This window comes from Scyliorhinus canicula, chromosome 20 (genome assembly GCF_902713615.1).
Source record: "Scyliorhinus canicula chromosome 20, sScyCan1.1, whole genome shotgun sequence".
In the NCBI taxonomy this organism is placed as follows: domain Eukaryota; kingdom Metazoa; phylum Chordata; class Chondrichthyes; order Carcharhiniformes; family Scyliorhinidae; genus Scyliorhinus; species Scyliorhinus canicula.
Window position 1 is genome coordinate 92109171 of NC_052165.1, and position 14966 is coordinate 92124136.

Genomic DNA, 14966 nt, shown 5'->3' on the forward strand with positions numbered 1-14966 from the left:
TACAATAAATTAGTTTTATTTCAATCTAATGATTGGTGGATTCTTTGTCATCAACTCAATGGAATATTCTGGAACAAAAGAAAAAGAACACGACACATTACCACCAAAGGGAATATAACATCTCTCTCTCTCTCTCTGTCTCTCTCACTCTCTCTCTCTCTCTCTCTCTCGCGGTCTCTCTCACTCTCTCTCTCTCTCTCTCACGCTGTCTCTCTCACTCTCTCTCTGTCTCTCTCACCATCTCTCTCTCTCTCGCTGTCTCTCTCACTCTCTCTGTCTCTCTCAATCTCTCGCTCTCGAGAGGACAGCGTGAAGCAGACTGATAAGCTTGAGGAGATACTTGTCAGGAAGGAAGATGTGTTGCGCGTTTTGAAAAACTTGAGGATAGACAAGTCCCCCGGGCCTGACGGGATATATCCAAGGATTCTATGGGAAGCAAGAAATGAAATTGCAGAGCCGTTGGCAATGATCTTTTCGTCCTCGCTGTCAACAGGGGTGGTACCAGAGGATTGGAGAGTGGCGAATGTCGTGCCCCTGTTCAAAAAAGGGAATAGGGATAACTCTGGGAATTACAGGCCAGTTAGTCTTACTTCGGTGGTAGGCAAAGTAATGGAAAGGGTACTGAGGGATAGGATTTCTGAGCATCTGGAAAGGCATTGCTTGATTAGGGATAGTCAGCACGGATTTGTGAGGGGTAGGTCTTGCCTTACAAGTCTTATTGAATTCTTTGAGGAGGTGACCAAGCATGTGGATGAAGGTAAAGCAGTGGATGTAGTGTACATGGATTTTAGTAAGGCATTTGATAAGGTTCCCCATGGTAGGCTTATGCAGAAAGTAAGGAGGCATGGGATAGTGGGAAATTTGGCAAGTTAGATAATGAACTGGCTAACCAATAGAAGTCAGAGAGTGGTGGTGGCGATGGCAAATATTCAGCCTGGAGCCCAGTTACCAGTGGCGTACCGCAGGGATCAGTTCTGGGTCCTCTGCTGTTTGTGATTTTCATTATACTGTCCCTGTTCTTGTCTTTGGGAACAGGGAGAATCTCAATGGGATCTTACTGTGCCTGTTCTTGCTCTGTTTCAGTGAGCTTCGGTCCCTGGTACGACCATGTGAAAGGATGGTGGGAAGCGAAGAACAAACATCGGATTCTCTTCCTCTTCTATGAGGATATAAAGGAGGTAACGGCAGCGGGAGGGACCGAGTGTGGAGGAGGATGAGTGTCCGAGGGTGTAATATTGTGTGAGGGAGGCGGGTGGGGGGGAGAGAGAGAGAGAGAGAGGGAGTCACGAGAGAGAGACACAGAAACAGCGAGAGATAGAGACAGCGAGAGATAGAGGCTGCGGCAGACAGAGACAGCAAGAGATAGACACAGCGAGAGATAGAGGCAGCGAGAGATAGAGACAGCGAGAGATAGAGGCAGCGAGAGATAGAGGCAGCGGGAGATAGAGGCAGCGGGAGACAGAGACAGCGAGAGATAGAGGCAGCGAGAGATAGAGACAGCGAGAGATAGAGGCAGCGGGAGATAGAGACAGGGAGAGATAGAGACAGCGAGAGATAGAGGCAGCGAGAGATAGAGACAGCGAAAGATAGAGGCAGCGGGAGATAGAAAGGGAGAGATAGAGACAGGGAGAGATAGAGACAGGGAGAGATAGAGACAGCGAGAGATAGAGACAGCGAGAGCAAGAGTGAGATGAGAGAAAGATAGACAAAGAGAGAGTAAGTCAGCGCGAGAGATGAGACAGCTGTCATAATAGTCACCCACGCACATCATGATGTAAGAGCAGGCAGTGACAGGCACCCAGGTGAGCCAGTCAACATACAGGAAAGAACACAACCAATCACCAGACAGAACACCAGAGGGCGGCTTCCACCTACAAAACACATGAGACATCAGCACTCCACCTCTTTCCACTGGTGACAACTGTAGTGACAGTCAGGGTGTACAAATCATTCAACACCTTCTACACGTGGTTCAGAGCTAGCCTGGTCTAGATAGTTAGTGTTAGTTTACTGAGAGTAGCAGAGAGTCAACCCACAGGCAGCTGTGTGCTTCGTTACTGAAGTTCAATAAATCTTATTGAACCAACGCCCACGTTTAGTGTCTACTTGACAGGTAACTGCATCGTGTTGCAGTCCGTGTTACCCGAAGCTGAACAGCACGACAACAGAGAGAGAGGTATTGTTAAGGTACTGTTGTACCCCCCTCCCTGCTGCCTGTCTTCTGGTTAAGCTGCTACAGCCTCACTACACCATCTGGGTTTTCTGTTTTATAGATTTTGGGCAGAGTTGGAATGCCGATCGTGATGGACCAGGCCGAGACATCCCCTTCCGATTCTGAGGCAGAACCGGTGATGATGATTTGATAGACTTGGCAAGCAGCCAATCAGGAAATGTACCATTTCCTATTGGGGTCTGTGATTGGTGGGGGCCAGACAGAAAGTTCCAGATGGAAGGCGGATCTTGTGAAGAGTGCCAGATTGTTTAGGGTGTGCGCTGTGAATATATCCAGGCACCAGGCAGCTTTGAATCTCTCTCTCTCTGCCTGCTGATTTAGAGAGCTTTCTACAACCTCCAGTTTCTGATTGGATACATGATCAGGAGATCGCTGAGTACAAAGAGTACATCGGCAGCAAAGAACAATCTCATAATTATTAATCCTGTTTCAGTTTAAACCTTTCCCCCCCATTCCCGCCGTGTGTGTCTGTCTTGTGTGTGTATGGGTGGAGGATGGGACGTGGATTTGAGATTAGGCCGATTGTTAGACCATTGTTCTGTTATTACTTTTCATATATTCATCTTTTCCTCTTGTTATTAATAAATAGTTTGTTAATGTTTTTACTTATAAATCTGGAGTCTGCATCTGATTGCAGACGTCTCGGGCAAGAATCTCGAAAAGTGAATCAGAATTATTGGTTAATTCACTGATGTTGCGACCCCGGGTGGAGGGGGCTGGAACTGACCACACGCTCGTACAGGGTCTCGTGACGAGAGAGAGACACACACAGAGAGACAGTGAGAGAGAGAGACAGTGAGAGAGAGAGATGGTGAAAGAGAGAGAGAGAGACACACACAGAGAGACAGAGAGAGAGAGAGACAGACAGAGAGGGAGGGAGAGAGAGAGACAGACAGACAGAGAAAGACACACAGTGTGAGAGAGAGAGACAGACAGAGACAGGGAGAGCGGGATAGAGAGAGAGAGAGAGAGTGACAGAGAGAGAGAGAAAGAGAGAGAGGCAGAGAGGGAGAGACAGAGAGAGAGAGAGAGAGAGAGACAGAGAGAAACATGAAATTGTTCAGGGTGAGAGTTCAGTGCATCACTCACTGACCTCTGACCCCTGGACTGGGTGATCAGCACCTCTCACTGAGCTGGGTGTGGATGGTCAGTTCCTCTCCCCTTGAGCCTACACTCATTTGGACAGTCAGCGTCTCCCTCACTGACATCTGACCCCTGGTCCGGGTGGTCAGTCGCTTTTCCCTTGACCCCGGTCACGTCTCTCCGTCCCCCTGTCTCACTGACCCCTGACTATGGGTCTGGTTTCTCGGTCCTCCCGTCTCACTGACCCCTGGGTCTGGTTTCTCGGTCCCCTGTCTCACTGACCCCTGACCCTGGGTCTGGTTTCTCGGTCCTCCCGTCTCACTGACCCCTGGGTCTGGTTTCTCGGTCCCCTGTCTCACTCACCCCTGACCCCAGGTCTGGTTTCTCGGTCCTCCCGTCTCACTGACCCTGGGTCTGGTTCCTCCGTCCCCCTGTCTCACTGACCCCTGACCCTGGGTCTGGTTTCTCGGTCCTCCTGTCTCACTGACCCCTGACCCTGGGTCTGGTTTCTCGGTCCTCCCATCTCACTGACCCCTGGGTCTGGTTTCTCGGTCCCCCTGTCTCACTGACCCCTGACCCTGGGGCTGGTTTCTCGGTCCTCCCGTCTCACTGACCCCGGGTCTGGTTCCTCCTTCCCCCTGTCTCACTGACCCCTGACCCTGGGTCTGGTTTCTCGGTCCTCCTGTCTCACTGACCCCTGACCCTGGGTCTGGTTTCTCGGTCCTCCCATCTCACTGACCCCTGGGTCTGGTTTCTCGGACCCCCTGTCTCACTGACCCCTGACCCCAGGCCTGGTTTCTCGGTCCCCCTTGTCTCACTGACCCATGAGGTCTCTAACTCCGGTCCATTCCCACCCTATAGAATCCAAGACGGGAGATTCTGAAGGTAGCTGAGTTCATGGAGAAGGTTCTGGAAGAGGACGTCATTGAGAAGATCGTTCACCTTTCCTCCTTCAAGGTCATGAAGGACAATCCGATGGCCAATTACACCACCATCCCGAAACACATCATGAATCAGAACATCTCCAGGTTCATGCGCAAAGGTAGGTTCCAAGGGTCAAGGGTGAGAGAGCGGGGTGATCGGGATTGACCTTTCACCCTCTGGGGCCCTATGCCCAGACCTCCCCTGGGCCCAGCCTTTCCGGGTAGGCCGGATTGGGCCTCCCCTGAACCGACCCCATGAACGGCCTCCATTCTGGGCTGGGAGAGACGATCCAGCCATTGAGAAGGGTCAATGTAGAGCATGCGGGGCGGCTCCCTGAGACACTGTCTCCCTCTCCTCACACACACACACACACACACACACACAAACACACACACAAGGAAAGGCTCAAGCTGTAAGTCCCACCTTTGTACTAAATCATTCACGGGATGTGGGGCATCGCTGGCGGTTAATAAATCATTGATAGCTTTAGCTACAAGTGTTCTAGAACAAGATTATTACACTGGCAACTGGAGAGGGTCCCATCACACTCCTGACTTGTGTCCTTGTAGATGGTGGACAGGCTTTGGAGGGGAGTCAGGAGGTGAGTTACTCTCCGCAGGATTCCCAGCCTCTGACCTGCTCTGGGAGCCGCAGTGTTTATATGGCTGGGTCCAGTTCAGTTTCTGATCAATGGGAACCCCCAGGATGTTGATGGGGGAATTCAGCGATGGGAATGCCTTCAAATATCAAGGGGCGATGATGAGTGTCCTTGGACCCAACCACCTAAAGCTGCTTCATCAATGACCTTCCCTCCATCGTAAGGTCCGAAGTGGGGATGTTCGCTGCTGACTGCACAATGTTCAGCCCCATTCACAACTCCTCAGACACTGAAGCCGTCCATGTCCAAATCCATCTCCCCTTGACATTCAATGACATCACCATCGCTGAATCCCCCACTGTCAACATCCTGGGGGGCTACCATTGGCCAGAGACACTGCAGGAAGTCGCCAAGCCTCCGTCAACAGGGGGCGAGGGGAATGTGGATCCCAGGGAGGGAATGGATGGGAAGAGGAAAAGGCAAACACATCAGCACGGGAATGACACCCAAATATATTGACACTCTCCCTCCCTCTCTCTTTCCCTCCCTCTCTCTTTCCCTCTCTCTCCCTCTCTCTTTCCCACTCTCCATCTCTCTTCCTCTCTCTTTCCCACTCTCTCCTCTCTTTCCCTCTCTCTCCCTCTCTCTTTCCCACTCTCTCCTTCTCTCTTTCCCACTCTCTCCCACTCTCTTTCCCACTCTCCCTCTCTCTTTCCCACACTCGCTCTCTCTCCCTCACTCTCTCCCTCTCTCTTTCCCACTCTCTCTCTCCTTCTCTCTTTCCCACTCTCTCTCTCTTTCCCACTCTCTCTCTCTCTCTTTCCCACTCTCTCTCTCTCTCTCCCTCTCTCTCTCCCTCTCTCTTTCCCACTCTCTCCCTCTCACTTTCTTACTCTCTCTCTCTCTCTCTCTCCCTCACTCTCTCTCTTTCCAACGCCCTCTCTCTTTCCCACTCTCTCCCTCTCTCTCTCCCACTCTCTCTCTCCCTCTCTCTCTCCCACTCTCTCTCTCCCTCTCTCTCTCCTTCCCACTTTCTCTCCCTCTCTCTCTCCCTCTCTCTCTTCCTCTCTCTTTCCCACTCAATCTCTCTCTTTCCCACTATTTCTCCCTCTCTCTCCCTCTCTCTTTCCCTCTCTCTCCCTCTCTCTCTCCCTCTCTACCTCTCTCTTTCCCTCTCTCTTTCCCTCTCTCTCCCTCTCTCTCCCTCTCTCTTTCCCTCTCTCCCTCTCTCTCCCTCTCTCTCCCTCTCTCTCTCCTCTCTCTCCCTCTCTCTTTCCACTCTCTCTCTTTCCCACTTTCTCTCTCTCTCTCTCCTTCTCTCTTCCCCACTCTCTCCCTCTCTCTTTCCCACTCCCTCTCTCTCTCCCTCTCTCTTTCCCATTCTCTCCCTCTCTCTCTCTCTCTCTCTCTTTCCCTCTCCCTCTCTCTCTCTCATTCCCACTCTCTCCCTCGCTTTCCCTCTCTCTCCCTCTCTCTTTCCCACTCTCCCTCTCTCTCTCTCTCTCTCCCCCTCTCTCTTTCCCACTCTCCCACACTCTCTCCCGCTCTCTCCCTCTCTTTCCCACTCACTCTCTCTCTCTCCCTCTCTCTCCCTCTCCCTTTCCCACTCTCTCCCTCTCTCTCTCTAGCTCTCTCTCCCTCTCTCTTCCCCACTCTCTCCCTCTCTCTTTCCCTCTCTCTTTCCCTCTCTCTTTCCCACTCTCTTTCCCTCTCTCTCCCTCTCTATTTCCAACTCTCCCTCTCTCTTTCCCACTCTCTTTCCCTCTCTCTCCCTCTCTCTTTCCCACTCTCTCTCCCACTCCCTTTCTCTCTCCCTCTCTCTTTCCCACTCTCTCCCTTTCTCTTTCCCACTATCTCACTTTTCATTTTCCAACTCTCCCTCTCTCTTTCCCACTCTCTCCCTCTCTCTTTCCCACTCTCTCTCTCTGTCCCTCTCTCAGCTTCCCTCACACTATCTCTCTCTCTCTGTCCCATCGCACACTCTGGTTATCTCTCTCTCTCTGTCTCTCTCTCCCACTCCCTCTCTCTTTGTATCTCTGCCTCAATTCCTCTCAATATTTACTGTCTATACATCTCTCTGTCTCCTTCACTGTCTCCTTCTCTGTCTCATCATCTCACTCTCTCTTTGTCTCTCTCTCTCACTTGTGGCTTCTCACTCTCTCTCCCTGTCTGTGTCTCCCTCCCTCTCTCTCTCTCCCTCACTCTGACTCACTCTATCTGTCTCTCTCTCTCTCAGTCACTCTGACTCACTCTCTCTCTCTATCTCACTGTCTCTCTCTTTGTCTCTCTCCCGCTCTCTCTCCCTCACTCTGACTCACTCTCTCTCTCTCTCTCTCTGACAGGTGAGGTTGGAGACTGGAAGAATCACTTCACAGTGTCTCAGAATGAAGATTTTGATGAACACTATGAGAGACAGATGGGTTACAGCTCACTGAAGTTTCGCAACGTCCTGTAACCACTCTGAGCGATAAAGCAAATAAACTTCTCCAATCACCAAAAACACAAACTCAGATTATTTCACATCAACTCTGATCCATCAATGAACAGATTACAGATATCTCCCTGAGAGAGTGAGGGGACTAAGAGACAGCAGTCAGTGTACAGATATCTCCCTGAGAAAGAGGGGGGACTGAGAGACACCAGTCAGTGTACAGATATCTCCCTGAGAGAGAGGGGGGACTGAGAGACAGCAGTCAGTGTACAGATATCTCCCTGAGAGAGAGGGGACTGAGAGACACCAGTCAGTGCACAGATATCTCCCTGAGAGAGATAGGGGACTGAGAGACACCAGTCAGTGTACAGATATCTCCCTGAGAGAGAGAGAGGGGACTGAGAGACACCAGTCAGTTTACAGACATCTCCCTGAGAGAGAGGGGACTGTGAGATACCAGTCAGTGTACAGATACTTCCCTGAGAGAGATAGGGGACTGAGAATCACCAGTCAGTGTACAGATATCTCCCCGAGACAGATAGGGGACTGAGAGACACCAGTCAGTGTACAGATACCTCCCTGAATACAGAGGTGACTGAGAGACACCAGTCAGTGTATAGCTATCTCCCTGAGAGAGAGAGGACTGAGAGACACAAGTCAGTGTACAGATATCTCCCTGAGAGAGAGAGGGGACTGAGAGACACCGGTCAGTGCACAGATATCTCCCTGAGAGAGAGAGGGGACTGAGAGAAACCAGTGAGTTTAGAGATATCTCCCTGAGAGAGATAGCAGAATGAGAGACACCAGTCAGTGTACAGATATCTCCCTGAGAGAGGGGACTGAGAGACACCAGTCAGTGTTCAGATATCTCCCTGAGAGAGAAGGGACTGAGAGACACGTCAGTGTACAGATATCTCCCTGAGAGAGAGAGGGGACCGAGAGACACCAGTCAGTGTACAGATACCTCCCTCAGAGAGAGGGGACAGAGATTCACCTGTCAGTGTACAGATATCTCCCTGAGAAAGAGAGTGGACCGAGAGACACCAGTCAGTGTATAGCTATCTCCCTGAGAGAGAGAGGACTGAGAGACACAAGTCAGTGTACAGATATCTCCCTGAGAGAGAGGGGACTGAGAGACACCAGTCAGTGTACAGATATCTCCCTGAGAGAGGGGACTGAGAGACACCAGTCAGTGTACAGATATCTCCCAGAGAGAGGGGACTGAGAGACACCAGTCAGTGTACAGATATCTCCCTGAGAGAGAGGGGACTGAGAGACACCAGTCAGTGTACAGATATCTCCCTGAGAGAGAGGGGACTGAGAGACACCAGTCAGTGTACAGATATCTCCCTGAGAGAGAGGGGACTGAGAGACACCAGTCAGTGTACAGATATCTCCCTGAGAGAGAGGGGACTGAGAGACACTAGTCAGTGTACAGATATCTCCCTGAGAGAGAGGGGACTGAGAGACACCAGTCAGTGTACAGATATCTCTCTGAGAGAGAGAGGGGACAGAGAGACACCTGTCAGTGTAGAGATATCGCCCTGAGAGAGAGGGGACTGAGAGACACCAGTCAGTGTACAGATATCTCCCTGAGAGAGTGAGGGGACTGCGAGACACCAGTCAGTGTACAGATAACTCCCTCAGAGAGAGGGGACTGAGAGACACGTCAGTGTACAGATATCTCCCTGAGAGAGAGGGGACCGAGAGACACCAGTCAGTGTACAGATACCTCCCTCAGAGAGAGGGGACTGAGAGACACCTGTCAGTGTACAGATATCTCCCTGACAGAGAGGGGACTGAGAGACACCAGTCAGTGTACAGATATCTCCCTGAGAGAGATAGGGGACTGAGAGACACCAGTCAGTGTACAGATACCTCCCTGATACAGAGGTGACTGAGAGACACCAGTCAGTGTATAGCTATCTCCCTGAGAGAGAGGACTGAGAGACACAAGTCAGTGTACAGATATCTCCCTGAGAGAGGGAGGGGACTGGGAGACACCAGTCAGTGTACAGATATCTCCCTGGGAGAGAGGGAGGGGACTGAGAGACACCAGTCAGTGTACAGATATCTCCCTGAGAGAGAGGGGACCGAGAGAAACCAGTGAGTTTAGATATATCTCCTTGAGAGAGATAGGGGAATGAGAGACACCAGTCAGTGTACAGATATCTCCCTGAGAGAGCGAGACAGGGGACTGCGAGACACTAGTCAGTGTACAGATATCTCCCTGAGAGAGAGAGAGAGGACTGAGAGACACCAGTCAGTGTATAGCTATCTCCCTGAGAGAGAGGACTGAGAGACACAAGTCAGTGTACAGATATCGCCCTGAGAGAGGGAGGGGACTGGGAGACACCAGTCAGTGTACAGATATCTCCCTGAGAGAGAGGGGACTGAGAGACACCAGTCAGTGTACAGATATCTCCCTGAGAGAGAGGGGACTGAGAGACAACAGTCAGTGTACAGATATGTCCCTGAGAGAGAGAGGGGGGACTGAGAGACACCAGGCAGAGTACAGATATCTCCCTGAGAGAGAGGACTGAGAGACACCAGTCAGTGTACATATATCTCCCTGAGAGAGAGGGGACTGAGAGACACCAGTCAGTGTACAGATATCTCCCTGAGGGAGAGAAAAGTGACTGAGAGACACCAGTCAGTGTACAGATATCTCCCTGAGAGAGCGTGAGGACTGAGAGACACCAGTCAGTGTACTCTCCCTGAGAGAGAGGGGACTGAGAGACACCAGTCAGTGTACATATATCTCCCTGAGAGAGTGGGGACTGAGAGACACCAGTCAGTGTACAGATATCTCCCTGAGAGAGTGGGGACTGAGAGACACCAGTCGGTGTACAGATATCTCCCTGAGGGAGAGAAAAGTGACTGAGAGACACTAGTCAGTGTTCAGATATCTCCCTGAGAGAGAGGGGACTGAGAGACACCAGTCAGTGTACAGATATCTCCGTGAGAGAGTGAGGGGACTGAGAGACACCAGTCAGCGTACAGTTATCTCACTGAGAGAGAGAGGGGACTGAGAGACACCAGTCAGCGTACAGATATCTCCCTGAGAGAGAGGGGACTGAGAGACACCAGTCAGCGTTCAGATATCTCCCTGACAGAGAGGGGACTGAGAGACACCAGTCAGTGTTCAGATATCTCCCTGAGAGAGAAGGGACTGAGAGACACGTCAGTGTACAGATATATCCCTGAGTGAGAGGGGACCGAGAGACACCAGTCAGTGTACAGATATCTCCCTGAGAGCGAGAGGGGACTGAGAGACACCAGTCAGTGTTCAGATATCTCCCTGAGAGAGAAGGGACTGAGAGACACGTCAGTGTACAGATATCTCCCTGAGAGAGGGAGGGGACTGGGAGACACCAGTCAGAGTATAGCTATCTCCCTGAGAGAGAGGACTGAGAGACACCAGTCAGTGTACGTATATCTCCCTGAGAGAGAGGGGACTGAGAGACACCAGTCAGTATACAGATGTCTCCCTGAGAGAGCGAGAGGACTGAGAGACACCAGTCAGTGTACAGATATCTCCCTGAGAGAGAGGGGACTGAGAGACACCAGTCAGTGTACAGATATCTCCCTGAGAGAGAGAGAGGGGACTGAGAGACACCAGTCAGTTTACAGACATCTCCCTGAGAGAGAGGGGACTGTGAGATACCAGTCAGTGTACAGATACTTCCCTGAGAGAGATAGGGGACTGAGAATCACCAGTCAGTGTACAGATATCTCCCCGAGACAGATAGGGGACTGAGAGACACCAGTCAGTGTACAGATACCTCCCTGATACAGAGGTGACTGAGAGACACCAGTCAGTGTATAGCTATCTCCCTGAGAGAGAGAGGACTGAGAGACACAAGTCAGTGTACAGATATATCCCTGAGAGAGAGAGGGGACTGAGAGACACCGGTCAGTGCACAGATATCTCCCTGAGAGAGAGAGGGGACTGAGAGAAACCAGTGAGTTTAGAGATATCTCCCTGAGAGAGATAGCAGAATGAGAGACACCAGTCAGTGTACAGATATCTCCCTGAGAGAGGGGACTGAGAGACACCAGTCAGTGTTCAGATATCTCCCTGAGAGAGAAGGGACTGAGAGACACGTCAGTGTACAGATATCTCCCTGAGAGAGAGAGGGGACCGAGAGACACCAGTCAGTGTACAGATACCTCCCTCAGAGAGAGGGGACAGAGAGACACCTGTCAGTGTACAGATATCTCCCAGAGAAAGAGAGTGGACCGAGAGACACCAGTCAGTGTATAGCTATCTCCCTGAGAGAGAGAGGACTGAGAGACACAAGTCAGTGTACAGATATCTCCCTGAGAGAGAGGGGACTGAGAGACACCAGTCAGTGTACAGATATCTCCCTGAGAGAGGGGACTGAGAGACACCAGTCAGTGTACAGATATCTCCCAGAGAGAGGGGACTGAGAGACACCAGTCAGTGTACAGATATCTCCCTGAGAGAGAGGGGACTGAGAGACACCAGTCAGTGTACAGATATCTCCCTGAGAGAGAGGGGACTGAGAGACACCAGTCAGTGTACAGATATCTCCCTGAGAGAGAGGGGACTGAGAGACACCAGTCAGTGTACAGATATCTCCCTCAGAGAGAGGGGACTGAGAGACACCAGTCAGTGTACAGATATCTCCCTCAGAGAGAGGGGACTGAGAGACACCAGTCAGTGTACAGATATCTCTCTGAGAGAGAGAGGGGACAGAGAGACACCTGTCAGTGTAGAGATATCGCCCTGAGAGAGAGGGGACTGAGAGACACCAGTCAGTGTACAGATATCTCCCTGAGAGAGTGAGGGGACTGCGAGACACCAGTCAGTGTACAGATAACTCCCTCAGAGAGAGGGGACTGAGAGACACGTCAGTGTACAGATATCTCCCTGAGAGAGAGGGGACCGAGAGACACCAGTCAGTGTACAGATACCTCCCTCAGAGAGAGGGGACTGAGAGACACCTGTCAGTGTACAGATATCTCCCTGACAGAGAGGGGACTGAGAGACACCAGTCAGTGTACAGATATCTCCCTGAGAGAGATAGGGGACTGAGAGACACCAGTCAGTGTACAGATACCTCCCTGATACAGAGGTGACTGAGAGACACCAGTCAGTGTATAGCTATCTCCCTGAGAGAGAGGACTGAGAGACACTAGTCAGTGTACAGATATCTCCCTGTGAGAGGGAGGGGACTGGGAGACACCAGTCAGTGTACAGATATCTCCCTGGGAGAGAGGGAGGGGACTGAGAGACACCAGTCAGTGTACAGATATCTCCCTGAGAGAGAGGGGACCGAGAGAAACCAGTGAGTTTAGATATATCTCCTTGAGAGAGATAGGGGAATGAGAGACACCAGTCAGTGTACAAATATCTCCCTGAGAGAGCGAGACAGGGGACTGCGAGACACTAGTCAGTGTACAGATATCTCCCTGAGAGAGAGAGAGGACTGAGAGACACCAGTCAGTGTATAGCTATCTCCCTGAGAGAGAGGACTGAGAGACACAAGTCAGTGTACAGATATCGCCCTGAGAGAGGGAGGGGACTGGGAGACACCAGTCAGTGTACAGATATCTCCCTGAGAGAGAGGGGACTGAGAGACACCAGTCAGTGTACAGATATCTCCCTGAGAGAGAGGGGACTGAGAGACAACAGTCAGTGTACAGATATCTCCCTGAGAGAGAGAGGGGGGACTGAGAGACACCAGGCAGAGTACAGATATCTCCCTGAGAGAGAGGACTGAGAGACACCAGTCAGTGTACATATATCTCCCTGAGAGAGAGGGGACTGAGAGACACCAGTCAGTGTTCAGATATCTCCCTGAGGGAGAGAAAATTGACTGAGAGACACCAGTCAGTGTACAGATATCTCCCTGAGAGAGCGAGAGGACTGAGAGACACCAGTCAGTGTACAGATATCTCCCTGAGAGAGAGGGGACTGAGAGACACCAGTCAGTGTACATATATCTCCCTGAGAGAGTGGGGACTGAGAGACACCAGTCAGTGTACAGATATCTCCCTGAGAGAGTGGGGACTGAGAGACACCAGTCGGTGTACAGATATCTCCCTGAGGGAGAGAAAAGTGACTGAGAGACACTAGTCAGTGTTCAGATATCTCCCTGAGAAAGAGGGGACTGAGAGACACCAGTCAGTGTACAGATATCTCCGTGAGAGAGTGAGGGGACTGAGAGACACCAGTCAGCGTACAGTTATCTCACTGAGAGAGAGAGGGGACTGAGAGACACCAGTCAGCGTACAGATATCTCCCTGAGAGAGAGGGGACTGAGAGACACCAGTCAGCGTTCAGATATCTCCCTGACAGAGAGTGGACTGAGAGACACCAGTCAGTGTTCAGATATCTCCCTGAGAGAGAAGGGACTGAGAGACACGTCAGTGTACAGATATATCCCTGAGTGAGAGGGGTCCGAGAGACACCAGTCAGTGTACAGATATCTCCCTGAGAGCGAGAGGGGACTGAGAGACACCAGTCAGTGTTCAGATATCTCCCTGAGAGAGAAGGGACTGAGAGACACAGTCAGTGTACAGATATCTCCCTGAGAGAGGAGAGGACTGAGAGACACACGTCAGTGTACAGATATATCCCTGAGAGAGAGAGGGGACTGAGAGACACCGGTCAGTGCACAGATATCTCCCTGAGAGAGAGAGGGGACTGAGAGAAACCAGTGAGTTTAGAGATATCTCCCTGAGAGAGATAGCAGAATGAGAGACACCAGTCAGTGTACAGATATCTCCCTGAGAGAGGGGGACTGAGAGACACCAGTCAGTGTTCAGATATCTCCCTGAGAGAGAAGGGACTGAGAGACACGTCAGTGTACAGATATCTCCCTGAGAGAGAGAGGGGACCGAGAGACACCAGTCAGTGTACAGATACCTCCCTCAGAGAGAGGGGACAGAGAGACACCTGTCAGTGTACAGATATCTCCCTGAGAAAGAGAGTGGACCGAGAGACACCAGTCAGTGTATAGCTATCTCCCTGAGAGAGAGAGGACTGAGAGACACAAGTCAGTGTACAGATATCTCCCTGAGAGAGAGGGGACTGAGAGACACCAGTCAGTGTACAGATATCTCCCTGAGAGAGGGGACTGAGAGACACCAGTCAGTGTACAGATATCTCCCAGAGAGAGGGGACTGAGAGACACCAGTCAGTGTACAGATATCTCCCTGAGAGAGAGGGGACTGAGAGACACCAGTCAGTGTACAGATATCTCCCTGAGAGAGAGGGGACTGAGAGACACCAGTCAGTGTACAGATATCTCCCTGAGAGAGAGGGGACTGAGAGACACCAGTCAGTGTACAGATATCTCCCTCAGAGAGAGGGGACTGAGAGACACTAGTCAGTGTACAGATATCTCCCTCAGAGAGAGGGGACTGAGAGACACCAGTCAGTGTACAGATATCTCTCTGAGAGAGAGAGGGGACAGAGAGACACCTGTCAGTGTAGAGATATCGCCCTGAGAGAGAGGGGACTGAGAGACACCAGTCAGTGTACAGATATCTCCCTGAGAGAGTGAGGGGACTGCGAGACACCAGTCAGTGTACAGATAACTCCCTCAGAGAGAGGGGACTGAGAGACACGTCAGTGTACAGATATCTCCCTGAGAGAGAGGGGACCGAGAGACACCAGTCAGTGTACAGATACCTCCCTCAGAGAGAGGGGACTGAGAGACACC

General features: G+C 51.4%; 2 protein-coding genes across 3 annotated transcripts in view; one reads left to right on the forward strand and one right to left on the reverse strand.

The window, feature by feature from the left end:
• LOC119954944 (sulfotransferase 1C2-like) overlaps positions 1 to 7338 on the forward strand; it is a 143751-nt gene extending 136413 nt beyond the window's left edge. Inside the window, exons 7-9 of the mRNA XM_038780680.1 lie at positions 1084 to 1178; positions 4178 to 4358; positions 7181 to 7338. Coding sequence (XP_038636608.1) covers positions 1084 to 1178; positions 4178 to 4358; positions 7181 to 7293 — 389 coding nt within the window. The 3' untranslated portion in view covers positions 7294 to 7338. The remainder of the gene's footprint in view (positions 1 to 1083; positions 1179 to 4177; positions 4359 to 7180) is intronic.
• The window catches only part of LOC119954936 (sulfotransferase 1C2-like), a 196341-nt gene that overhangs the window by 1917 nt on the left and 179458 nt on the right, over positions 1 to 14966 (reverse strand). The gene's annotated exons all lie outside the window — the stretch shown is intronic.